The sequence below is a fragment of the Rhinatrema bivittatum genome, chromosome 6, assembly GCF_901001135.1.
Source record: "Rhinatrema bivittatum chromosome 6, aRhiBiv1.1, whole genome shotgun sequence".
In the NCBI taxonomy this organism is placed as follows: Eukaryota; Metazoa; Chordata; class Amphibia; order Gymnophiona; family Rhinatrematidae; genus Rhinatrema; species Rhinatrema bivittatum.
In genome coordinates, this window is record NC_042620.1 from 247,768,155 (window position 1) to 247,794,404 (window position 26,250).

Below are 26,250 nucleotides of genomic sequence, written 5' to 3' on the forward strand. Positions count from 1 at the left end.
CGCACAGTTCTCTTCACTAACTCCCCGATACTCTCCTCTAATCGCATGCAAATGCATGCCGCGGCTGTGAAGCGTTAGGGAAGGGTTATGCCCGCGCAACCCATTTTACTGTATAGGCGCTGTAACAGCGCCTATACAGTAACCTGGGTGCGCTGGTACCTGTCATTTCAAATGACATTTGAAATGACAGGCACCAGGAAGTGTAAAAAAGTTTAAAAAGTGTAAAAAACAAAAAACCTGTGTGTTATATAAAAAAATAAAACAATTTTAAATACCTGTCGGAGGGCCGTGGGTCCAGGCGGCCGGTGGGCGGCGGGCAGCCATCAGCGGCATCCGGTAGTCCCTTCTCCCTTCCTCCCTCCCTCCCCTGCCTGGATGAGCGCCAAAATCGCACGGGCGGGTTGGCAGCGGGGGGGGGGGGGGGGGCGGCAGCGGGATCCGGGAGCGGGGGGTAGGCAGCAGCGGGGTCCGGGGGGTCCGGGGCAGCGGCAGCGGGGGGGGGGGGGCCGCAGCGGGGGGGCGGCAGCAGGATCCGGGAGCGGCGGGTAGGCAGCAGCGGGGTCCGGGGGTGGCAGCGAGATCCGGGGAGCCAGCAGCGGCAGCATGTTCGATCGCGCAGGCAGGTAGGTGGCAAAGTAAAGATGGCCGCCTGCACGGGAAAATCGTGCAATTGGCCGCTGAAGACGTGACGTCACACCCCATGACGCCAAACGTCGTGACGTCACGTCTTCAGCGGCCAATTGCACGATTTTCCCGTGCAGGCGGCCATCTTTACTTTGCCACCTACCTGCCTGCGCGATCGAACATGCTGCCGCTGCTGGCTCCCCGGATCTCGCTGCCACCCCCGGACCCCGCTGCTGCCTACCCGCCGCTCCCGGATCCTGCTGCCGCCCCCCCGCTGCCGCCCCCCCCCCCCCCCGCTGCCGCTGCCCCGGACCCCCCGGACCCCGCTGCTGCCTACCCGCCGCCCCCGGACCCTGCTGCCGCCCCCCCCCCCCCCCCCCCCCCCCCCCGCTGCCGACCCGCCCGTGCGATTTTGGCGCTCATCCAGGCAGGGGAGGGAGGGAGGAAGGGAGAAGGGACTACCGGATGCCGCTGATGGCTGCCCGCCGCCCACCGGCCGCCTGGACCCACGGCCCTCCGACAGGTATTTAAAATTGTTTTATTTTTTTATATAACACACAGGTTTTTTGTTTTTTACACTTTTTACACTTACCATAGCAGGCCCGAGCCTTGCTACTTTTTCGTTTGTTTTTTTTTGCCCTGGTCCCGTCCGGTCTCCTGCAGCCCCGTCCGGTCCGGACGGGGCTGCAGGAGACCGGACGGGACCAGGGCGGGTAAGCAATGTTTTTACCCTACACTACACTACACTAACTCCTACTAGGGGGAGGCGGTAAACTAGCAGGTTAAGGCTGCGGCAGAACAGCGGGTTACGGAGGAGATAATATCAGCGCCCGTTACAGTATCGCAGGGGAATAGCTAATTCCTTCATTATACAGCTTTTTCGTTCATTTACATGCCGGGTGCGGAAAGGGTTATGCGTCTGTTTTCAGAAGCGATACGGACGCGTGAAACTGGACACTGTATCGCCGAACTGCCTTGCGCGCCCGAATTGTGCGCTACGAGCACGTTACAGACGGGCAATCCTCGAGCGGACGATACTGGATCGAGCTGTAAGTAATTAGCTGGCTAAGTAGTTATCCAGTTAAGTGGTGGACAGGATGTGGGCATAAAGGAGAGGTGTTACTTATCCAGATAATTTAGCTGGATAAGTGCCGATATTAGGACTTCTCTGGCTAAGGACCAGATTCATTCAGACATTTCTCCCATTTTGTGTCTATGGGAAAAACCCTTAGTGAATCAGGTACTAAGTTTGACAGATAAGTTAGATCCTCTGTTTAGCAAGTTTAAAGTTAGCCAGATAAAACTTATCCGGCTATCTTTAAATTTGTCTGGGTATATTCATTGGCTCAACCATGCTGATGATACGTTTTATCTGGCTAACTCACTTAGCTGGATATCTTTAAATATCTACCTTCCTGGCTTTTTGAGTCAGTCTTTGATACCAACTAGGAACATGAACCCTGCTAAACTTTGTACATAACGCCTCTACCTCAGTAATAACCACCAAATTATTTACCCCCTAAGCCACAAAGAAACCTCGTATCTAACCCTAATATAACTGAATGGAGCCCTTTTGTACTTGTTATATAACCAAAGCACTATGTTATGCTAAATTCTATATAGTATCTGTATTGTACCCAATTCTAACCAATATATGTTCAGTACTAGCATCTGTATTGTACTCAACCAACCCCTACTGTTCTAGCCAGCTGGAACTATTGTATATCTGTAATTCATTGCATATTTGTAACCTCTATTTATTTATGGCTCGTATAGCTCTAGCCTATGTAATTCTACTGTGCTGTACTATATAGAATGCTTGTATCTGTAACCCACTTTGAACTCCTTGGTTGGAAAAGTGAGATATAAATACACAAAGATGATGATGATTTCAGATATGGACTAGAAATCATAAGGCAGTCATACTTGGGCAAATCTTATAGTAACTTCATTCAGAAGGAAAACATTTTAAACCATTATAAAACAGTTATGTATTAGTAAACTTATACTCACCACAGCAAGCTAGAATAAAAGAAGAAATATAAAGTTATTTTCTAGATATCAAGTTTTCAATTAACAGTACAACTGTTCTGACTACCCCAATGAAACAGTGTTTAGAGCAAACACATAATGAAAAAACTGGGAGAAATGTTTGTACTAGATCATACCCTGTTACCAACCCTTCCTCCCTCCCACCATGTCCAAACAAAAGAACAGAAGTAGATTTCTTGCAGGGAACTGCCCAGTCCTGCTGTAATTCCATCCATTAGCATTAGGAGATGATGGCTGAAGACCCTCCTCTCAGTTACACCAAGTCAGCCACCGCCACACTGCTCTAATGAGTTGCAGCATAGTGTAATGATGCTATGCAAGAGAAGGTACTTACAGCACATTCTCATGATGATATCTAAGATTTCACACTCCTGAAAAAAAGGAAAGAGAGACAATGAAGATTTGCATGATGTGGATGATCTGTTTAGGTCTCTTCTGCTTCTAACCCATACTATTAACCCCCTCATGATCTTCTCTGCTGCCATACATCTGCATTACCAGTGTTAACACTGCAGCTAAGGAATAAAATATAGGAAGAATTGCACTAGCTTCCAGGAACTAGCAACAACAGTAACTAACATTAATCCATAAGCACTAGGTAATTTAGATCTATCTTGGCGGAAATTTTACCATTATGTTGCCTGGTTAGGTGACTGATGTCAACAAACAATGCCCTTTTCCATATAAAAAAAGAAGTCTGTCTGCCAGTGACATGAAAAAGGGCCTTTTTATTAGCCCAGCAAACTTAGGTTTCTAGATGATTATCTAAGTTTTTGATAAAAATAGTTCGGCTGCCCTCACCCTTTCCTCGCAGGCCTATCTCTTCTTGCTATCATTGGAATGCTTTTATGATTCACTGATTGCAATCATACTATATTTTCTGGTAAATAACTTTTTCTCATTTGAATTCTAATCTGAAGAAGAGTATTAGCTCTCGAAAATTAGTCAAGAAATATATTAAGTTACTCCAATAAAAATGTAGCACTTTATATTCTATATATATTTTTTTGTTTGTTTGTTTTGTTTTCTTTTTATTTAACTTTTATTTCTATGTATCTAAGTTTTAGGAGACATTTGAAAGCATGTTTTTTCCAAACTGCTTTTTGAATTGCAGTGAGTAGTTTATTCTGTATCTTATATATATATCCTCATTCAAGATTTAAATGATTTATTTATTTAAAAAATATTTATACCATACAATCCATAGTCCTAGGCAGCATAGGTCCTCATATTACAAATCATCATACTTAATGACAACATATAATGCAATAAATGCACCGTCTCATGACTGTCTTTCTCCATTAACTCTGCACAATATCTGTAAATTGCAGTAGCCATATTTACTCCAGAGTCAAAAACTAAATACCTACTAATTCAGAGGTTTAAAACTCTTCTATTCCAAATGCCTACGGGAAGAACAAAGTCTTTACCTTTTGCCCTCAGATCCTCTGAGAAAGAATTCCAGAGTTTCAGTCCTACCACAGCAAAGGTTCCTGCATGTGTCTTTGCCGGGTGCACTTATCATGGGGAAGGTACATAGATTATGTCCTGAAGACCTTAACACTCTTGGGAGGTCGAAAAATGTCCAGCATTGTACTCACACATATCGTGATGTCATTACTTAAGGTTTTGTGAATTAATGTCATGATCTTAAATCTAATTCACTACTGCAATTGCAAAACTGGCATATGATTCCTGAGCCTGACTCCCATTAACACACTCATGATTGCATTCTATACCACTAGTAATGTCTTTAATAAGATTGCCGGCAGCCCTATATAGGCTGAGTTACAATTATCAAGCCCTGATATAACTAGCATGTCTAAAAGATTACGAAAGTCAGGGTTTAAATGTAGTTTTAATCTCCGCATTAGACGCAGCTTATAAAATCAGCGTCTCACACTGTTTTTACTTTGCACGCATAACGACAGGTCAGATTTGAGCATGACTCAAATTCCTGTGATATAGGAATGAGGAAGGGATCTCCTTGGAGGCAAATCTACTCAGGACCATTAGTTCAGTTTCACCTACTGTATATTTCATGCCATTATTTTATTTCAGGTAAATATCTTGAGACCAGAAATAAGGCATCCTCAAAGTAGTCACTACTGGCACAAAAAAAGTGAATGTAATCATCACATAATCTGTAATCCACTCCCAAGTTTGCAAGTAGGCTACAGACCAGGCACAGGTAAGATGTTAAACAAGGTTTCTGATAGTGCTGAGCCCTGGGGCACACCCGTCTTTACTGGATACCAGGCAGATATTTCAGGTCTGTCCTTTACCTGTAGAGCATGATTCATCAAATAAGATGAAAACCATTTTAATACAATAGCTAATCTATCTAAATTAGTCAGGAGAGAAAAGTATTTGATGGTTTATTGTATCAAAGCCACCATAATATCTAAACATACCAGTCTGTATTCAGTGCCTACATCAAAACCTTATCTGAATATATCCAGACTTGATGACAATAGCATTTCTATACTATGTGCCTAATGGAAACCAAAATGATTTTGATCCAGCAAGTTGTTTTTGTCTAAGATTTCCTGAAGCTGTTTAATACTGCCCCTTAAATTAATTTTGCTAGAAATGGCAATGATGATTTTTGGCAATAGTTTGTAAGATCTGCTGGGTCTAATTGTTCAGTTTCATTGTTATTCTTGGTGCTTTAGATGTATGGAATGTTAAAATATTACATCTGATTTATTGTTTGTGTTTTTAATTTGTTTGCACATGCATTCGATTTTGGTCATATTTGTTAATTTATTACATTTTTTTTCTGTTCCAAGTATAGTAAAACACTATGGGGGTAATTTTCAAAAGGAGTTACATGAGTAAATGTAGCTACTATTGTAGCAATTTTCAAAAGCCATTTACTCAGGTAAAGTGCACTTATGTGAGTAAATCCTATAGACAAGTCAATGGCATATATTGTAGCAATTTTCAAAAACCCACTTACTCAAGTAAAGTGAATTTACTCCAGTGAACCTGGTTTTTACTCGAGTAAATGCTTTTTAAAATCAGGCCCTATGAGCATATCCTACGGAATAAAGGAATATAAATATAATATTATATATATATATATATATAATAATGATAATGCTCAGCTTGGAGCTGAAAGGATGCTGCTTTACTCACATCAGGTCCTCCAGTTCCTGCTGGTCCAGGGGGTCCCTAGCAAACAGAAATATTGAGAGAAAATTAAAAGACAAATCAGCAAAACATTCCTAGATTGCCTATTGCTTTTAAACTCCTTAATTGCACAGATAAAGGACTGGTAACCATAAAGCCCAGCTGTGGTGACAAGAATTCTTTTGCACCTTGCCATTCACTCAGCCGAGTTTTCTTCAGTAAAGCTTACTTTTGGATTCTCCATCAGAGTCTCCTTTATATTACTGGCACCTACAGCAGTCACAGGGCAAGGGAAGGTATTAACGGCCCTCCCAGGTACAAGAGTTACAAAGTCACCCCTGCCACTCAGGGTCTCGAATGGGAATTCCTTCCCCTCACCAGTAATTTCCGTTCATATTTCATCTGTTGATATGTAAACCGATGTGATGTGCAAACGAACGTCGGTATATATAAAAAAAAAAGTCAAATAAATAAAGAACCCAGGTCCCTGGGGCGAAGAGACTTGTGAGAGAGCTAGTGCGAGCGGATTCAGACCCCAGGAACTGTAACTTTCTTTCCTGGCCCCTATCGGTGTTAAGTCCTCACCCGGAGATGGGGCTACATTGCTAATGCAACTCAGCAGTGAGGTTTGCTTGACTGATTAGATCCAGAATATTCTTATTTAGTAAAACTAATCTGGTGGCCATGAAATGAGCATGTATGCAAACAAAATTGTTTCTTCCAGTTTAAAAAAAAAAAAAGTGTACATTCGGGGGGGGGGGGGGGGGGGGGGGGGGGGGGGGGGGGCATGCAAAGATTCCAAGTCACAAAGATTCTGACTCCTATTGGACTTGGTAGCCCTGTGACGCTGTTTTGGACTTTGAGCTGAAACTTGATGTCTACTCACCGGAGGGCCCTCATTGCCTCTGTAGCCCTTGGCCCCCTTGGCTCCTCTTGCACCAGGAGTGAGGTTCTAGAAGAGAAAAACCAAACAATACGCTCAGACCAGCTTTCCAAAAGCACAACAAATTCGGAATGCGTTTTCACATGCAAATCAATTGCAGTCTGGAGCAAATGAGACCAGTCTGGGGGAGCCTGGGACTATTCAGGGAGGCTGAGAGTAGGTAGGATTAAGGACAGAGCGGATAGAATTAGGAAGGATAGTTCAGCCTAGAAAGTAGCAGAAACCGTGGCTATATTTGCGCTGGGTTGCACAGTTTGTTCAGAGGAAGTGTTACAGATACTAGGGAAGGGAAAAACAATTTGGATTAAGGAATTTTAAGCTATGCCACAAAAAGCTTTCTTTTCTTCTCATCGACAGGTTCTCAAACCACATTTGTATCTCAAAATGTCACATATTTAAACTCTGTAAACAGCCTAACAGGAGCTGCTAGCACTGGGTGCAACAATCGGGAAGAACGTTCAAAGAGCTCTGCACAGCTCCATATATGTGCGTATCAGGGACAGGCAGATTATAAAACACATGCATGCCTATCCCTCAACGTACATGCGTGTGCTTGGTTATGTGCGAATACCTGCAATGCATTGAAAGCATGTACTTACTCAAATTTGTAGACATGCATTTATATTTTACAGGAGAAACAAAATGACTTGCTCACTTAAAACCCTGATTTATACGTGGAAGTATATTTTTAAAAAATGCACATGACCTTGAAACCACCAGTTTGCCAATACCTCCACCAGTTCACCCAGTCCGACTGCAGTTCATTGAGACCCTCCTGGTACTTCACCCTTAAATCCCACCAGTTCACCCAGACCTTCCACCCAAGAACTGCAGACAACAGACGAGTCTGATATCAATTAGCAGGTGTAAAATTGAGCAAATAAATTGCCAAATATAGCCCTGATTTTCAAAAGCCCGCACACACAAAAACCGGGGTTTACGTGCGTGGCTGGGCGTTACACATGCTGCGAGCATTTTAAAACGGGCCCGGCCATGCATGCAAACCCTGGTATGTGCACAAGTGCTGGGCCCTGAAAAAGGGGCAGGCTGGGGGCCAGCTGGGACAGTGGCCATTAGCCGCTGCCCTGGGGAAGCGTGCCCCGGCAGCCGGCTGGCGCACAGAAACTACTTCTGCTCGGGAGGAGCAGTAAATGGTAAAATAAAAAAATTGTGGGGTAGCTAGGTAAGGATTAGGGGTCAGGGTGGAGAGGGGAAAGGGGAAAGGGAAGGAAGGTTAGGCAGGGGGGTAGGGTTCCCTCCCAGTCCGCTCCTTAATTGAAGCGGACTGAGAGGGAACTGGGGTAGGCCCAATTGCGTTGCTGCGTGTATTACTCAAAAATTCGCCTCCCCTGCGCGCACTTGCCTGCACATGCGCAGCCATCCAATTGTATAACGTGCACATGTTATAAAATTGGCGCGTCCATGTGCATGTGCCGGGAACTACGCACACATGGACAGTCGCGCACTGCTTTGAAAATCAACCCTTATAATTGCATAAATCTCATATTAAAAAAAAACAATTTACTTGCATTCCCCTCTTGGCTCTGCCCCAAGGAAAATGTGCATGTGAAACCAAAAATACGTATGTACTTTTGATGTATGTGAGTACACGATACGTAATCACATAAATGCTAATTTTATGCACATAACGCCTTTGAAAATTAACTCCACACATTTTATTTATTTATTTTAGATTTAGCTCAAGCCATTTCATTGGTAGCTCAGTAGGTATTTTCCTGTCCCCAGAGGAGTTGCAATCTAAGGGGGGTCATTTACTAACCAGCATTAGGCATTTACCGCACAGTAAATGCCTTATGGTAGCCATAACATGCAGTATTTTGAATACCACACGTGATTTTCGCCCCGATAATGCTAGTATGATACTGTGCTGCTTTACATGCAAATACTTTGCAAATACATATAAAGCAACTCATTACTAGGCAATTTCATGTTAATAAAATGTAATGGCTTGCCTGAAAAATCGCAAGCCACATTATTTTAATGAAAATTAGCTACAGCTCAGGAGTTGTAGCTAATTTTCCCTGGGAGCTTCAGCAATGCTAAAACAGATCCCAATGCTCACAGGGGCGTAAGTTAAAGGACCAGAATGGCCAAAAATCCCCTAAAGTATGGAAACCCTCCATGGGTCTTGTGATAGGAGCATAAACTGAAAACCAGCCATCTCTTACCATTTTGTTAGAGAGAGGACAGGGCCCGGAATCTAGGGGATCATTCTGGATTTCAAAGGTGTGACCTGAGGAGGGGGTCTGAAGGCCAGTGTTGAGAAGAGAGGGGAGGGGACCTAAGCTGTGTATGTCTTCTGTCTGGGGCTGCTTCTAGGGGCAGTGAGGAGACTGGGACGGGGAGGAGGGGGGGGGGTGGAATTCAGGGCACTGTGGTCCTTTAACAAAATGGTGGCCTCAGACTGAGGAGGCCACTATTGCATGCAAAGTATGCAGGCTATTAACCCACGGCATTCTTCCCCATCTTTGGAAGCCCTGCTAAATTTTCCTCCTCCAGGAAAAAATACCACAGCTTAGTAAATGGCCCCCCTAAGTTTGTATTTGAGGTAATGAAAGTTGAAGTGATTTGCCTAAGATTACAAGAAGCAGGAGCAGGATTTGACCCCAGACTTCCCCGGGCCTCAGCCTGCTGCTCTAACCACAAGGATATGCCTCCATTTAGAGGGTAAACGTGTTTACTTATATAAAACAAAAACTCCTCTATGCATTATAATGCCACAATTTTGATATCAACAATATAAGCTGAAACTTAAATACTGTCAACCACACACCATAATTTAAAAATTGGTAGTTATTAAGGGACCCTCATTAAAAGAGGCTAGTCACATTGCCACAAGCTCTAAGTGTAACTGATAGTTACAAGCCCTTGTGTTTAATCATTGGTCCCACTGCAATGGAAATTCTTTCTCTGTCCAAATTTTTTATAATTTTTTTTTACTTTGCAATTAAAAAATGAAGTCCATATATTTCGTGAGACTCAAATGCTGAAACCATGTGTGTGCCTTAAAAACACTGGAGATGTATGCTGAAAAGGTCCATAAACACAAGACCACACTGAGGATATTGAATGACATATAACAAAGTGAATCACAAGTCACTTATCTTAATTTGATTGTAGCAGCTTAGACAATGGAAACTTGCTGAGGAACTAATTGGCAGAGTGGGTTGAAAGACACCAAAAAATTACATTCTAAAAATAAATGTAAAGACGCCATTTCAGCTTAACTAGCCAATCATTTGTTGCCACGTGTCATTCTCCCATAAGCCTATGTAGAAGTTAATAAAAGTGAATGTAATAAACTAAATTACAGCAACTAATACCAATCAATCTCCTGATTTAAGCCAGTGGGATGGACAGTCTTAGTTTCAGACGTGTTGTACGTTGGCTTTCGAGACAATGACATGGCAACAAATGACTGGTTAGTTAACCTGATATTGCGCCTTTATGTTTATTTTTAGAATGCAATTTTTTGGCGGAAAGAGAGCATGGGGTGAATGTTGGGGAGAGTTCTTGAGAGGTTGTGAATGCATAGAGTTCATGGGGGCTAAGTGGGGATGATAGCATGGAGGTGAATGAGGGGGGCGATTCTTGGGGAGGTAAGAATTATGGGATGAGTGAGGAATGGAGAGAATATGAGGGTGAGTGATGGGAGAGTTCATGGAGGTTGTGAAGGGGGAAGAGTTCATAGGGAGGGGGAAATAAGAACATAAAAATTGCTATGCCTGGTCAGATTAAGGTTCTTTGAACCCAGCATCCTGTCTCAACAGTGGCCCATCACAAAAAGTATCCAGTTTCTTGTTGCTCACTCCCAGCTCGTTTTTATTTGTGTATATTTCACCCATGATCCGCCTTGAGCTATCTGTATGTGTGCGGTATACAAATCTTATAAATAAATAAGTACTGGGTTTCCTGGAGACATCTAATTAATAACTGTTTTGGACTTTTCCTCCAGGAATTTGTTCAAACCCTTTTTAAACCCTGCTATATTTGTTGCTGTGACCACATCCTCTGGCAACAAATTCCACAGCTTAACTGTGCGTTGAGTCAAAAATTACTCTCTCTAATTTGGTTTAAATCTACTACCTGTTAGGAAAGTAACTAGTGGCATGCCCCAAGGATCTGCACTGGGATCCGTGCTTTTTAATATGTTTAATATATGATTTGAAAGAGCAAATAACAAGTAAGGTGATCAAATTTGTAGATGACAAAAAGATATTCCTTTCCAAATAATTCCTAGCATTCTTTTTTTGACTGCTACCACACACTGAGCTAAGGATTCCAACTCACCAGAAGAGGCCATGCAGGTTGACCAATTCTGGCTATCTGCAGAGGAGAAGCAAAGATGCCATAATCTCCACCTGTGCCTATAATGTATAGCATCTGGGCACTTTGCACATCGCTGTCCGAATAAGCTGGGAAACTCAAGGACCTTTCTGCATAGTATTTGGGTTCTATCCCCATACACAGATACCTGTTCCTATCTCTGTCCCTTGCCTGGCAGCTAACCTGTTTGGACGAGAACTCCAGGAGCTGTGGCAGAGGACACACCACCTCTTAGATCAAGCAGCAGAGCATTTTAAAGAAACAGGCAGACACCTCAACTTTATCCAGGAAATCTGATCTGGCTTAGCACTAAAAACTTATGCTTGAAGATGCCATCCTTAACGTTTGCACAGCGATTTGTGGGTCCATTTCCCATTGAGTGACAACTGGGTCTTTTAGCTTAAAAGCTCAAATTACCAGCATCTTTACGGATTCACAACGATTTCCACATCTCACTGTTGAAACTTACAATTCTCTCTTGGCCAGACAAACCACCTTTCCAGACTACCAAAATTATTATGGAAGAGGAACTCAAATTCAAGGTCCAGGAGATTTTAGATTCTGCAACCAGTTGCAATATTTTATCTCCTGGAAAAACTAAGGACCCGAGGAGAATTCTTTGGAGCGGTCACCAATCTGCAAGCCCCCCCCCCCCCCCAATCATATCTGAAATCCACAGAAGATTCCCTGAGAAACCCAAGCCAAAAGACTGGAGGGGGGGCTTTGGAGGGGGGTTCTGTTAGGAACACAGCTCGCGGGATGGCTCCGTGCGCTGCTATACTCACTCCAATGCCACCGAGAACAGCACAGGGCGCCATCAACACTCTCCCGCGGGTGGGACACTGCCCTCTCCTTAACGCTGTCAAGCATGGCCCCAAACTCTACTGTGCTCCTCCTGTCCTGAAATGTCCTATGGCGAGTGTGTGCAGCTCTCTCTCTTAAAGAGCCCGCGGCGGGAATGTCCTCATGGTGCCCCTTGATAATGTCACTCAGACCTTGCTATATAAGGGTTGCTCAGACATCCCACCAGAGCCTCAGCAATGAGTCTCCTGCCTTGCAGTGCATGCTGCCTGGCATTCCAGCTCCTGTGCTCTTGATTCTTGTCCAGTCTTGTCTTGGAGGGTGGCCAATGTAACCCCAATATTTAAAAAGGGCTCCAGGGGCGATCTGGGAAACTATAGACCAGTGAGCCTGACTTCAGTGCCAGGAAAAATAGTGGAAACTATTCTAAAGATCAAAATCACAGAACATATAGAAAGACATGGTTTAATGGAACAAAGTCAGCATGGCTTTACCCAGGGCAAGTCTTGCCTCACAAATCTGCTTCACTTTTTTGAAGGGGTTAATAAACGTGGAAAAATGTGAACCAGTAGATGCGGTGTATTTGGATTTTCAGAAAGCATTTGACAAAGTCATTCATGAGGGGCTTCTAAGAAAATTAGGAAGTAATGGGATAGGAGGTGATATCCTTTCGTGGATAACAAACTGGTTAAAAGACACGAAACAGTGAGTAGGATTAAATGGTCAATTTTCTCAGTGGAAAAGGGTGAACAGTGGAGTGCCTTGGGGATCTGTACGTGGACTAATGCTTTTAAATATATTTATAAATGATCTGGAAAGGAATATGATGATTTGCAGATGATATAAAATTATTCAAAGTAATTAAATCACAAGCAGATTGTGATAAATTGCAGGAAGACCTTGTGAGACTGGAAAATTGGGCATCCAAATGGCAGATGAAATTTAATGTGGATAAGTGCAAGGTGTTGCATATAGGGAAAAATAACCTATGCTGTAGTTACACAATGTTAGGTTCCATATTAAGAACTACCACCCAGGAAAAGGATCTAGGCATCACAGTGTATAATACATTGAAATCGTTGGCTCAGTGTGCTGCGGCAATCAAAAAAGCAATGTTAGGAAATATTAGGAAGGGGATCGTGAATAAATCGGAAAATGTCATAATGCCTCTGTATCTCTCCATGGTGAGACTGCACCTCGAGTACTGTGTGCAATTCTGGTCTCCGCATCTCAAAAAAGATATAGTTGCACTGGAGAAGGTACAGAGAAGGACAACCAAAATGATATAGGGGATGGAACAGCTCCCCTTTGAGGAAAGGCTAAAGAGGTTAGGGCTGTTCAGCTTGGAGAAGAGATGGCTGAGGGGGGATATGATAGAGGTCTTTAAAATCATGACAGGTCTAGAATGGATAAATGTGAATTGGTTATTTACTCTTTCGAATAATAGAAGGACTGTGCACTCCATGAAGTTAGCAAGTAGCAAATTTAAATCTAATAGGAGAAAATTCTTTTTCACTCAATGCACGATTAAGCTCTGGAATTTGTTGCCAGAAGATGTGGTTAGTGTAGCTGGGTTTAAAAAAGGTTTGGATAATTTCTTGGAGGAGAAGTTCATTAACTGCTATTAATCAAGTTGACTTAGGGAATAGCCACTGCTATTATTGGCATCAATAGCATGAGATCTACTTAGTGTTTGGGTACTTGCCAGGTTCTTGTAGCCTGGATTGGCCACTGCTGGAAACAAGATACTGGGCTTGATGGACCCTTGGTCTGTCTCAGTATGGCAATTTCTTATGTTCCTGCCTTGCCTCATCTAGCTTTGCCTTCCAGCCTTGCCTTGTCCAGCGCTCCTCGTCCATCTTTGCCCTGTCCTGCCCATCTTGTCCATTGTTTTCTGTGTTTCTCAGTCCATCCTTGGATTGACTCTCCAGATCTTGACCTCTTGCTTGGACCTGTCCATGATTGCCTGATTCCTGGACTGACCTCTTGCCTGGATCATTCTTCTTAGCCACCTGCCCCAACCTTGGCCTGTCTCTAACCTCCTTTAGTCTGCAGCCTATCCTGACACCAGTGTTTGTTTGGACTCTGACTCTCTTAACTATATTAGGGACTTGCCTAACACCTGCTGGCCACCAGATCCCAAAGGCTCAACCTATGAAGGAGGCAGCTGGTATAGGTGAAGCTCCACACTACAGGGTGCATTCATTAGCTGCTGGCATAGGCCTTGTAGGTTTGCCTATGAGGCTGCGTCAACTACGCTGTAGCACAAAGGGCTCACACCCCTGCTACCCTTCACATAGCAATGTACTCACAACTTCAGCTTAGGTCAGAAATATAACAGGACCTGCCTTTACCTGGAGACGTGAGGGGCCTCCTGATCCCAGCTGAGTTCACACTCTTAGAGGTAGATTTTTCAAGAAGCGAGCGCACATGCATGTGCACGCGGTTCCCGGCACGTGCACATGGATGCAGCGATTTTATAACGTGCAGGTGCATGCTATAAAATATGTGGGCCGTGTGCACATATGTGCACGGATTTTATAATCCACGGACATATGTGTGGGCGGCGCGTGCAAGGGGGGATGATTTATGCAAACTTTGCACAGTGACGCATCCCAGCCTTCCCCAGTTCCCTCCCAGTCTGCTCCAATTAAGAAGTGGACTGGAAGGGAACTTCCCTACCCCCTACCCTAACCTCCCTTCCCCTTCCCCTTCCCCTCTCCTCCCCAACCCCTAAATCCTACCTTTTTCCTTTTTTTGTTTTTGTTTTCCAACTTACTTCAGGGCCCGACCTGAAGTAATTTGCGTGCACCAGCCGGCTGCCTGCGCGCGAGGCTCTGGGACAGCGATCAATGGCGCTGTCCCGGCCTACCCTGCCCTCCCCACCCAGAATATGCCCCTTGGCCTACTCTTTGCAGGAAGACCAGCACTTATGCGCATACCGACCTTTATGCGCGTAGCCGGACCTTTTTGAAAATAGGTTCAGCACGCGCACGGCCTATTAAAATCTACCTGTTATTCTGCTCCCCAGCAGGGTCCCGCCCACAGAGCTCTCTCTCCCTGTAGGATTTAAGGTGGACCAGGCTAAATGCTTAGTCCAGCACAGGTTAAGGAGGAGAAGTAGGGCCACCCTTGCACCCGGCCTCTTTGGTGCCATTTTCCAAAAAAGGAAATTCTGGAGAGGAGTTAGGGTGGAGGGAAGGTGTGGGACATGGTGGGTGTGGAGCCTGCAGCTTTTTTTCTGGGGGGCTTGATGGTTTGACTTGGGAGGGTGGGGAGACTTGAGCTCTATCTTGGGGGGTGGGGGAGGGTGCCACAAGGGACGGGAAGGGTTGGGGGGAAGGGGGAGCCGGGACCTCACATCATTTATTTGGACTTGGGAGAAGGTGGGCCGGGACCTTCACATCATTTATTTGGACTTGGGGGAAGGTGGGCCGGGACCCTCACATCATTTATTTGGGGGATGGGGAGGCAGTCAGTCACCACACACCTACATTATTTCATTTTTTTACTTTTTGGGGTTTTCAGGGTCCCCACTCTTTCTCCTTGTTTGCCGCAAATTTTGGGGGGGGGAACAGCAGCCCTTTGAGGGTATTGCGGTCCCGTGAGGTTGGGACTGCTGTCGCGTTAAAGGGCCGTGTACCACGTTCTTTTGTCCCGTGGTGTTTGCCCACTAGAGAAAAGAAAATACCATTCAGCCATAATGTTTTTTCAGGGGAGGGGCCCCACTATTGCAATGACACTCCGCCCCCCCCCCCCGCGCAATAGTGGGACCCCTCCTGCGCTAAAACATCGCGGATTAGTGCCTCTAAGCCTTGCTAATTAAGTCCATCCATGAATGCCCTCAGAATGCCTCTATGTAATCTGGATAAACTTTAGCTGGATAAGTGGGGGAAATATTGAAAAGTTGCCATTTGTTGCTAAATACTGACCCCCTGAGTCACATACAGCACTGAGAACCTGACTGACTGGCATGTTAATAGTTGAGATTTGTGAGCTAGCTCAGATGCATATTTACCCTGAAGGAAAAATACCACGGAATTTACTGAATCCCGCAGTATTTTTTCATAGCTGTAAAATACCCACAGGAAAAATAATTCAGCTTAGCTGCCCCAACTGTGGAATGTGTGATGGTGGCCCCACATCTGTGGGTGCCATTATTTAAAGGGCCCGAGTCACCCACAAAAATCCCCCTAAGTAGTCCAAACATCCCTGTCCCATCCCATTCATCACTGCCCCTTGCGGTGGTCAAAATATAAAATTAATAAAACTATAGTGTGGTCCAGCGGGCATCCCTGCTCCCTCCATCCCAAACCTCATCTCCTTTTGGTGATACCCCTTTTCCCCAGACTTCTTTCTCCCCTGGGCCATTACCTAGATAGACCCTGATGATCCAGTTGCACCCAGAACGACCCCTAGGGTTTTGTGCATGTTGCTGCCACTTTCAAAATGGCACCAGCTGCCCACATAGTTACTTTTCCCTATCACATGATATGAGCAAAGGTATGACACTGGTTGGCCAGGGCCATTTTGAAAATGGTAGTGTGGGCACAGAGCCTAGAGTGTACTCCGGGCCTCACTAGACCACCAGGGCTATCTAGGTAAGGACTTGGGGGGGGGGGGGGGCACAAGGACCATGGGGGTTTTTTTCACCATAAAGGACCAGGCTTTGGGAAGGAGGAGACGGAGTCTGTGCCACACTTTTATTCATTTAGTTTTAAACTTCGGCCACCTTAAGAGGCAGCAGCGGGGGCAGGATGGAGGTCTCTTGCAATCCATGGGGTTTTTGGACTACTTGATGGGGGATTCTTCAAGCCACTTAGGACCTTTAAGGACAACCCTGACGGCACTGGAACGTGCGTTAGCATCCCATTGGTCCCAGGGAAAGTTAAGCTACACTTCTTGAGGTGCAGCTAACTTTTCATAAAATAATGTTGCTTCCTACTTTTTATGCAAGCTGTGTTATTTTATCATCATAAAATAATCTAGCAATGAGCTGCCTTTGCATGCAGACTGGCTCATTTAAATACCTGCACTGTGCAGGGTTTGATGGGGTGAAGATAATGTGTGGCATCTAAAATATCACACATTCTCTACATAGAGTCATTTGCTACGTGGAAAAGTCCTAATGCATCTTAGGGTATCACCCCGTCAATTAGTAACACTGAAAGAATATCAATCAGGCTATTTTATACATGCAAGAAAATAGCACTGCAAAACCACCTAAAGCATCATGTATTCACCGAGGCAAGGCCATGTTAAAAACCATTTCATTCCCACTGGTAGCATCCAGTGCTCAAACAGTCACTGGGCAACTCAGGTGGAGTACTGGTCAGCTTCCAGCTTCTTACTATAAGTCTGTGGAATACAAATTATCTCTGACTTTCTCACTGCGACTGAGGGTCCCGGAAACCATTTATCTTCTTGGAGGGAACGTTTTCTTATGTACCATATGGAATGGAACAATGGAATTCTGGCCAGAACACTGGATAGCAGAGGATTGATTCTGCTGCCAAGTTCCTCATGGAAAATGTTAATGTGTTGTCAATGAGGGGGAGCAGATGAAGTGAGTAGAGAAAAGAAGGGAAGAAAGTGGAAAGAATACTTGATGGGGATTAGAGAGGAGAGAGAGAGTAGTGTACAGCAGAAATCAGGGTAAGAAAATGAGAAAGCCATGCAGGTAAGGGAGGGTAAAAGAAATTCCTTTATAACTATTACAGTTTTAAAAATGTCATTTCAGAAAAAAGGTCTAAACTTTGAGAGTTTTCTGGATGCAAGGTCTCTGGCTGTATAGTCTGCAGTGGTTGATCAAACTTTATTTCAGTGATCACTTCCAGATGCTGCAGAAATGTACAATCCTGTAGTTTGAGGGTATGAGACAATCACTGTCAAATGCAGCAACCAAATGCTTCAATGGCAAGGACAGAACCCACAACAATATCACCTGGATCAACGAGTAAGCGGGGATGGATAAGGTGACATTTAAATGTACCTATTAATTTTCTTTCCATCCCTGCTGGCAGCAGATGGAGATAGAGAAAAAAAAAGCTCAAAGCTGATGTCACTTCCTTATAGGTGCTGCCTTCAGCTCTTCAGTATCTTGTCAAAGCTAAGACAACCAAAGGCCATTGTTTGTTTTGATTTCCAAATCACCACCAAAACCAAAACCTGATGCAACCAAGAAACTTCATTTCATGGTAGATACTACCTATACCAAGGTCATGAAAGTACCGAGTACTTTCACAGTAGGCAACAACATATTTACTGCTAATTTTCTGAACTTGTCAGACTGCAAATCCATGATCATTGCAGCTTCCCTGGTTGGGTTCTGGACTGGTCTGGCAGGACTAAAGGAAAGGAAGTTAACAGATAAGTTTAAATTTCACTTTCCTTCTGGGCCATGCCAGAACAGACCAGACAACTGAGACAAGCTCTATCCAGACCAGGTGGGTGAAAGCCGCAACAGCTTTCTCAGGATTCCTGTGTCTAAGGCATAGCCTTTCCTGGGCTGCATACACACACTGAGGTGCTTAAAGCAAGGATGTAATGAAAACAAGAGCACTGATCTGCCATTATCCTCTGGAAAGATAGGTTCTGATTCTGCTTTTGAGGATTCCTGCACTTTCATCAAGAAGGCTTGACAGCTCTCTGGGACTGACATCTCTTGCTGGAGCAGGCCAAAACACTCATCAAGGAGATTCCTCATGAAATCAATGCCTTAGAAACCACTGGGGCAGATTTTAAAAGGCCCACGCGCCTAAATCCTTCTGGATTTACGCGCGCAGGGCCCTTGCGCGCTGGCGCGCCTATTTTGCATAAGCCGCTGGCGCGCGTAAAGCTCCGGGACGCGCGTATGTCCCGGGGCTTTCGAAAAGGGGAGGGAGGGGGCGTGTCCGGGGGCGTGGTCGAGGCCTCCGGACCAGCCCCAGGGACCGGAGGACGGAGCGGGGCTGCCGGCCGACGCGTGCAAAGTTACACGCCTGCTTTCAGCAGGCATAACTTTGCCGACAAAGGAAGGGGGGGTGGGTTAGGTAGGGGAAGGGAGGGGAAGGTGGGGGGAGGGCGAAGAAAAGTTCCCTCCGAGGCCGCTCCGAAATCGGAGCGGCCTCGGAGGGAACAGGCAGGCCGTGCTGGGCTCGGCGCACGCAGGTTGCACAAATGTGCACCCCCTTGCACGCGCCGACCCCGGATTTTATAAGATAGGCGCGGCTACACGCGTATCTTATAAAATCCAGCGTACTTTTGTTCGCACCTGCTGCGCGAACAAAAGTACGCGCTCGCGCAAGTATTTAAAATCTGCCCCACTGTGTTTTAACAGGACACATCAAAGACATAGCCAGTATCATCATGCTATGGTAACATACAATACCACTGGATGGCTTGGCTAAGCATCAATAGAAGTTTTGTTCTAGCTCTTGGATTCCACGACATGTATATCAAGTAAAAATGGGAAGAAAGAAGGGCAAACATCTAAAAAGTGACCTACAACAGACTTGAGAATGGCCATCCCTGTCCTAGCCTCTATCACCCAACCTTTTCAACTTTATAAATGAGAAAAGCCTGATTTTGACTGAAGTGAAACTCTACCCTTAGAAGAGGGATAGTATTGGCTGCGGAGATACCTTTTCTTTTAAAATGACTAAACACCACTGAACTAGGGCAGGGAGAGGGCCAGAGTCAGCCATCTAACACTCTAGAAATCCTGGATTCAAGCTTGGGAGAAGGCAGCACAGGTGGCAGCCTCAGTATAATACCATTAGCTGATATGAACAAGTTGAGGGAATCTAGTAGCCCTCAGGTACCCTGGTAAATGAGTTGGATTTGGTCTGGGATAGAGTTCCTCTGCGGTACCTAACTCACATGGACAACATTCCTCGAGTCTCGTTGCTGAAATTGGTCTCTTTGGTGGACTTTGATAATTTTAAAGGAAATGGTATCTCTATGCCCAGTACTATCCCTCTTCTAAGGGTAATCTTTCACTTCTATCAGAATCAGGCTTTTCTCACTTATGAAGGTGAGAAAGTTGGGCAATATAGGCCAAACATGGATGGCCATTCTCAATTTCACTGTAGGTCACTTTTGAGATGTTTTGGCATTCTTTCTTCCCATTTTTTGCTTGATATTCATGTTTGGAGTCCTACTGGTGAACCAAATGTTCTGGATCACAACTCCCCTCCTAAACTATAAAGCATAAACTTATGGTGCAAAATAACCATTATGAAGACTGTAAATCCATTCCCTGCAGGAGACAACTATAAAAAAAACCCACCTCCTCAGACTCCTCCTAAACACCCAAGAGAGAGAAAAAGTAGCTTTGTGGCATAGGACTACTGGATATTATCCTGAGAAGAGTGTGAACTGAATGAAACGAATGTGGATCCATGCGTAAGGCACTTCATTCAAGTTGCTTGCTCTGGAGCCTAGGACATACAGAATGTGCCATGATCAGGGCAGACATGGAAATGGGAGATCTAGGCACTGGAAGTAAGTCCTTCATCCCTTGAAGTCCAAGGCCATAAGATTAATTTCTTTTTTGGATACAAGAGGACTTCCCTATACACCAGAGATAGGGAAGGACTAATTGCTGTTTGGGATAATTATTAGTCAGCCTAGAGATTAACACACCTACATGACCCTGGCTACAGCCAAATGGCTTTCCTACTCTGACTTGGCCTGAGTAATCAGATATTTGATTAAAAGAGGAACCAGTCTCTCTCCTTGACCAGCAAGTATTCGGGTTCATGGTCAGCACAAGGGGACAGTCTGATGTGTGTTGGTAATGGATCCAAAATAATGCATATGAGAAATATCTGGTAGTAACTCCTGAAGGAAATGAGGGGGAATACCTGTGTATCCATTTGGGGAACTGCCTAAGAAGAGACCTGCCATTTTACACAGGAACCCAAAGAATAGGAAAGCTCACAGCCCTTTCTGGAAGATCTAAAATAAATAATTATATGCCCCTGACATCTTTTCAAGGGAGACAGGTCACCAAAACCTATGGCTGACTGAATCAGCCTAATACTATCACCCCCAAAGCCTACACAAAGTGATAGGGAAGTCCTCCTGAGTAGTGTCAGAGCAGAAGATTCCAAGAGTCACTGTGAGGGAGCACGCCAAGTCCATCGCAATGGAAATCACTATCCTGGAATACCTCCTTGAGAAAGGGGGAGAGATGCCTGAATAGACTGCTTGTAGCCTCTGAAATGGCCACGACCAGAACTGGAGGGAAGGAGGGACGTCTGATAAGCACTCTTAGCCAGTCTCTGAACTTTGGTCCCTAAACTTCCAAGACTACTCCAAAGGATTGCAATGGTCATCAGTCTGTGGGGGAGCTCCTACAAAACATAGCTGTAAACACTTTGGTCCCATTTGAACTAGCCTGGGCCAAGTCAGCTGGATGATCTGAATGAAGGAGCTCCTAGCATCACTTACCTCCATCGTGAAGACTCACCAGTCACAAATTCATCCAGAAGCTGCAAGTTCAAGGCCTCCCCCTTCCCCTCAGCACACTATCACCCATGGGGAAGGTCACCATGGATGCCTCTGAGGGATGCTGGACCTAATGCAGAAGAATTCTAGTCTCAAAGCCATTACAAATAGCTGCCAAGATAAATACACTATAGAAAAAAGAAAAAATCATTTCTTTTTTCTATAGTGAGGGACTCTGAATGTTACGCTTCCATCCACCAACTGTGGTCATAAAAGATAAAGACAACCCTCCTAAGTGATCCAACTCCATATCCTTCTCTTCCCTGGATGGAAATATAGATTCCTCATCATCTTGGCAACCTTAAGGATGGAATCAGGTGTCTCGTATACTGAAGCAATCCCACCTCCAACAGTCAGAAGCAGCAGGAAACTCTTAGAGAGACAGGCCTAAGAACACTCAGGGATAAGGGATCCCTCTACAAATTACTGCCTCTCATTGCTCATCCAGAAGCGGTAAGAGGTCATGCTCCAGAATTAAGTGAACCAGTTTCTCTCTTCTGAACAGCCTCCCCACGGAGGTATTATCCCATTCTGAGGAGGCAATTGCCCTCTATCTATTGGATCAACTACATCCTTCTCCTCTTGTCCAGCCAATTCCCTAATATTGTCCAAGCCAGTAGAATGCTCTAGCATCCCAGCTGTTGCCAAAGATAACCTAAAGTTCTTCCATGCAGGGTCATGGATAAGGGCTAGGAAGGGTGCAAGGAGAAATCCAAAGGTGATGTCCAAGCAGGACTATCCTGGGTTTTTTTTAATATATAACAGGCTATAGCAATTTACAACCTTATAAGCATAATTTAGTTTTAAAAAACCCTCTGGGAAGCTTCATTTGTGTAGAGGGGAAGAAAGCCATTTCTGCAGGCTATTCCCTCCATCGCTCAGCTCCAACATGCATGTGAGGTCGCCTGCTGAAATAATTCAGTAAAGAACTGGAGCTGAGTAATCTCTGCTGTGTATGAAGAAAAATAGGTAGCTTTCACGGAATTTCCCTGTTCAACTTTCAGGCAATAGGAAGGTAAAGAGCCTGGCATGCTTGACTTATTATTACATTTTGGTGTGAAGTGGCAGGAAAGTGGCTGCTGATCTGGCAAAAACTGGAGTGCCGACTCAGTTCTGTTCCATGTGCATTGCACATGGCCAGAGTTCAATTTGGGGAACCCACCCAGCTTTGTCCTTGGCAAGATGCTGACCCGCTGCAGATAGCATCTGCCTGCCTAGTGCCTGCCTACTCACAATACATGCAAAATGCACCTAATGCCACGATGAGCCACCGTGACTTACCTGTCTCCTTCTTTTTACAGCCTTATCGGAAGTAAGCAAAGGAAGTTAGAAGGGAGAGTGATAACTTCAGACCCCCTGACCAAGTCCCAAACTAGCACAGTTCATAGGAGACTGGAATACAGTCCAGGGAAAAGGCTGTACTGCAAGCCTTCTTTAAAAAATAAACTTTTCTGCCTCCCTTCTGCTCTCTGAGAATAGAGAGAGAGTGTGCTTTCAGCTGCTCTTGCTACAAAGACACACAGAATGAACAAAGTCACTGGGGCCCAGCCTATGCTTGATCCATTGGTGCAGGAACTCTGACCCCCAAATGAGTCTGTTCCCAAGAAAGAAGGGAGAATCAGTCACACCGAGACATCACTCAGAGCACCCCCAAGACTCGGCCCATACTACACCAGAAACCTGGTCTAAAGGCTTCCTAAGAGCAGCACCAGTCCACATGTCTGCACGACCTGCTGGAGACAAAGAAACAGTGAAGAGCTGAAGGCACTACCAGACCCCTAAGGAGTGTGATGTCAGCTTTGAGCTTTTTTCCCTCTGACTATCTGCTGGCAGGGGAGACATAACTCACTTGTCTGGACTGATCTGGCATGAACAATAAGGAATATTGGGATTTCTCCAAGAAACATAAGATACCAAGCAATTACAGCAATAAAGGCCTGTAGTCAAGTGTACTTTTTAAATATGACACAGATCCTGCAAACAACCAAGGCCTAGATTGGGGAAGGAGGGAACAATGGGATAATCATTCATATATCATTCTAAAAATATATATTTCCTCTCTCAGGCCCCATGGATGCAAAGTTTTATCCAACCTCTAGAGTTTTGTAAGATTAAAAGATTATATCATTCAAAATTATCCCATGACCATGAGTATTTCAAGTGCATGCTAAAGGGTACCCACTACATGCTCAGAGATCAGGCGAAATGATCTTTACCATTCACCTTTGAGGTGTGAGGGCTACACAGGGGGGATACAACTGAGCAGTAAAGATGCTTCAAGAATGTGAAATTAACAGAAGTGTGAGTACTAAAGGGGAAGGGGGGAAGAGAGAGGCATCTATAAAATACTGTAAAAGCTACCGCAATATCTTTTCTTCAAATTTCTGCATGTTAAAATAATAGATTGACAAAATGGCTGCTTTAAAGAAAATAGGAATTTCTGTTGCTCCAACCAATAGATGATATAGTACATGAGCATTTGAGATCACAAATCCTTTCTGCAAGAATTCTTATTTTCTCAAGGATCAGTATGGCTATTGTAACTCTGCACTATAAAAGAAAATATCTTAATGCAAAGAGCACTTATTTGTTCTCTACTTACATCATCTCCAGGATCACCAATCTCACCTTCATCTCCCTTGGGGCCAGGGTAACCATTAGTACCCTGCAGAGAATCAGAGCATACTATTGAAAAACTGTCACCTCAAAATACACCTGTGTATAGGACACATAGTCTCAGAGGAGGAGGCAGGTTGTATATATATGTAGAATTAGTAAGATCAATGTGTCATATTACAGTATTGGATAAATAAATAAATATACGTGTGTCTTATCTTAAACCAAAATTCAGAACTGAAATATTCAGTTTGCATATTGTCACTGTTCCCATCCCCACCACCAAATATTTTATCTACTGTTTGACTAAAGGTTCTGGGACAACGTTCTATCCTGGGTCCATCCAATATAATTGATGTACTGGCAGAATGGTACTGTTGCATCACTAGTTCCAGTATTGTCAGGTCAAGTTCGCAAATACAAACAAGGGCATAAGTGCAAAAGAAAGCAAGGAATAGAGGAACGCATAATTGACATAACGTTTTCTTCAGGAAGAAAAGGGGGAAGGACTGTGATAGTGGCAGGAGCCCACCCTCAGACATCAAATCTAAGTTGCCACCTCTTTTATCCTTTTCATGTAACTCATGAGGGATCCTGATTTCCATTACTCTGGGTCCATCACATCTGATGTCCTTTGTGCTTCCATTCCTAATGGCAGTAGTAGATGCTTTCACTGTGGTTACCCTACAGCTGTATAATATTATACAGAGTAAAGCATTCCCTTCACCCTAAATGATGAAATATCTTCACAATAAACAGATGTCCATGTATGCAACTGATGACAAGCAAGACTTCTCACTGTGTGGATACTTATCTTCAGTGGGAAAAAATATTGCTCTAGCATCATGTCAGAAAACATTTTTCGGGGAAAGCACTGTGAAAGCATATTGTTCTCTCTATCTTCTCTCTAGAGCACCAACTAAACCAGTCCTGGATTAACTCAGTGTGCCACTGTGGTAAGGGAAAAGACTTACATTGGTTCCCCGATCACCTCTGGCACCTGGATATCCCTGGGAGGAAAACACAACACGCTGGTAAGGACAGGTCATTACTTATTTAAACAGGACATATAGAGGTCCATATTCAATCACTGTCTAGATAGCAAAGTTAGCTGGATAAAGTTATGCACCTAATTTTGGAGGTATATTCAATATTGCAGTCACACTACTGAATATAGCCAGTTATCTTAAAATTAGCAGGCTAACTTCATCTGGCTCTTTGACTCGACTAGACTTAGCCGGATAAATTATCTAGCTAACTGAATATCGGAGTTAGCCAGATAACCTAGGGCCTGATTCACTAAGTATTTTTCCCATAGACACAGAATTAATAACATAAATCCTCCCTGAAATGCTCCCTGGAACACACCTAAATTATCCGGCTACATTTTAGCTGAATAATAAGATAGCTGGCGCAAATACTGCCGGTTAAGTGCCCAAATATTTTATTTACTATAGCTAGATAACTTCTATGTTATCTGTCTAAATGCTTCTGAATATGGACCTTGAGTAGCTTTCTTGTAAAAAACTTACTTGAAAACCTGGGAATCCTTCAGTGCCATTTCCTGGGAAACCATCTTCACCCTAACAGCAAAACACAAATCAAGGATTTAAGGATGCAGACATTTAATCAACAAACAAATACCTATCAAAGAGTACTGTTTTCTGAGCAACTAGCTATTAGTTTGATTCCCACCCCCTCCCTACTCTTGTCTCATTTTTAATATTTTATCTTTATTACTTTTAAAAATATTTCACAAGATACACTTGTTAAAACAGAAAAAGCCAAGATTTCACAATATAATTACTTGAAGAAACAAAGAAATAAAATTAAGAAATCCCAACATTATAGCCCACAATATAGTAGGGGTAAGAGAAGGAAAAAAATGTAAAACAAGAGAAAATTAAAGAAATAAAAACGATAGAAAAGGCTTTAGCAGAAAGCTTAAGCAAAAATAATACATCCCTCAACTAGTTCCCTTTTCACTCATTGAAACATGAGAAGTTTCTTCATGTCCAGAAAAGATCGGAGTCGTTCAGGGACAGAAAAACATAATGAACATAAGATTAAGTAACTAAGCATTTACAGAGGTAACGTAACAAGAAACTTTCTCCAAGAGATCTAGTCTTCTGTCTGATTGACAAAACCTTCTCTCTTCTTTCCTGAATGGATTTAGTCATGTCAGGAAAAACCTATATGCATCGCATCATAAATTTCTCAGTAGTTTTCTGAAAATAAAT

The 26,250-nt window shown here is 44.0% G+C and overlaps 1 protein-coding gene across 1 annotated transcript in view; it reads right to left on the reverse strand.

Annotated features, from left to right (window-relative positions):
* The window catches only part of COL6A1 (collagen type VI alpha 1 chain), a 162,537-nt gene that overhangs the window by 20,735 nt on the left and 115,552 nt on the right, over positions 1–26,250 (reverse strand). Inside the window, exons 23-29 of the mRNA XM_029606739.1 lie at positions 25,543–25,593; positions 24,985–25,020; positions 23,997–24,059; positions 6,698–6,763; positions 5,818–5,853; positions 3,011–3,047; positions 2,638–2,646 (exon numbers count right to left, since the gene is read on the reverse strand). Of these exons, the coding sequence (XP_029462599.1) occupies positions 2,638–2,646; positions 3,011–3,047; positions 5,818–5,853; positions 6,698–6,763; positions 23,997–24,059; positions 24,985–25,020; positions 25,543–25,593 (298 nt within the window). The remainder of the gene's footprint in view (positions 1–2,637; positions 2,647–3,010; positions 3,048–5,817; positions 5,854–6,697; positions 6,764–23,996; positions 24,060–24,984; positions 25,021–25,542; positions 25,594–26,250) is intronic.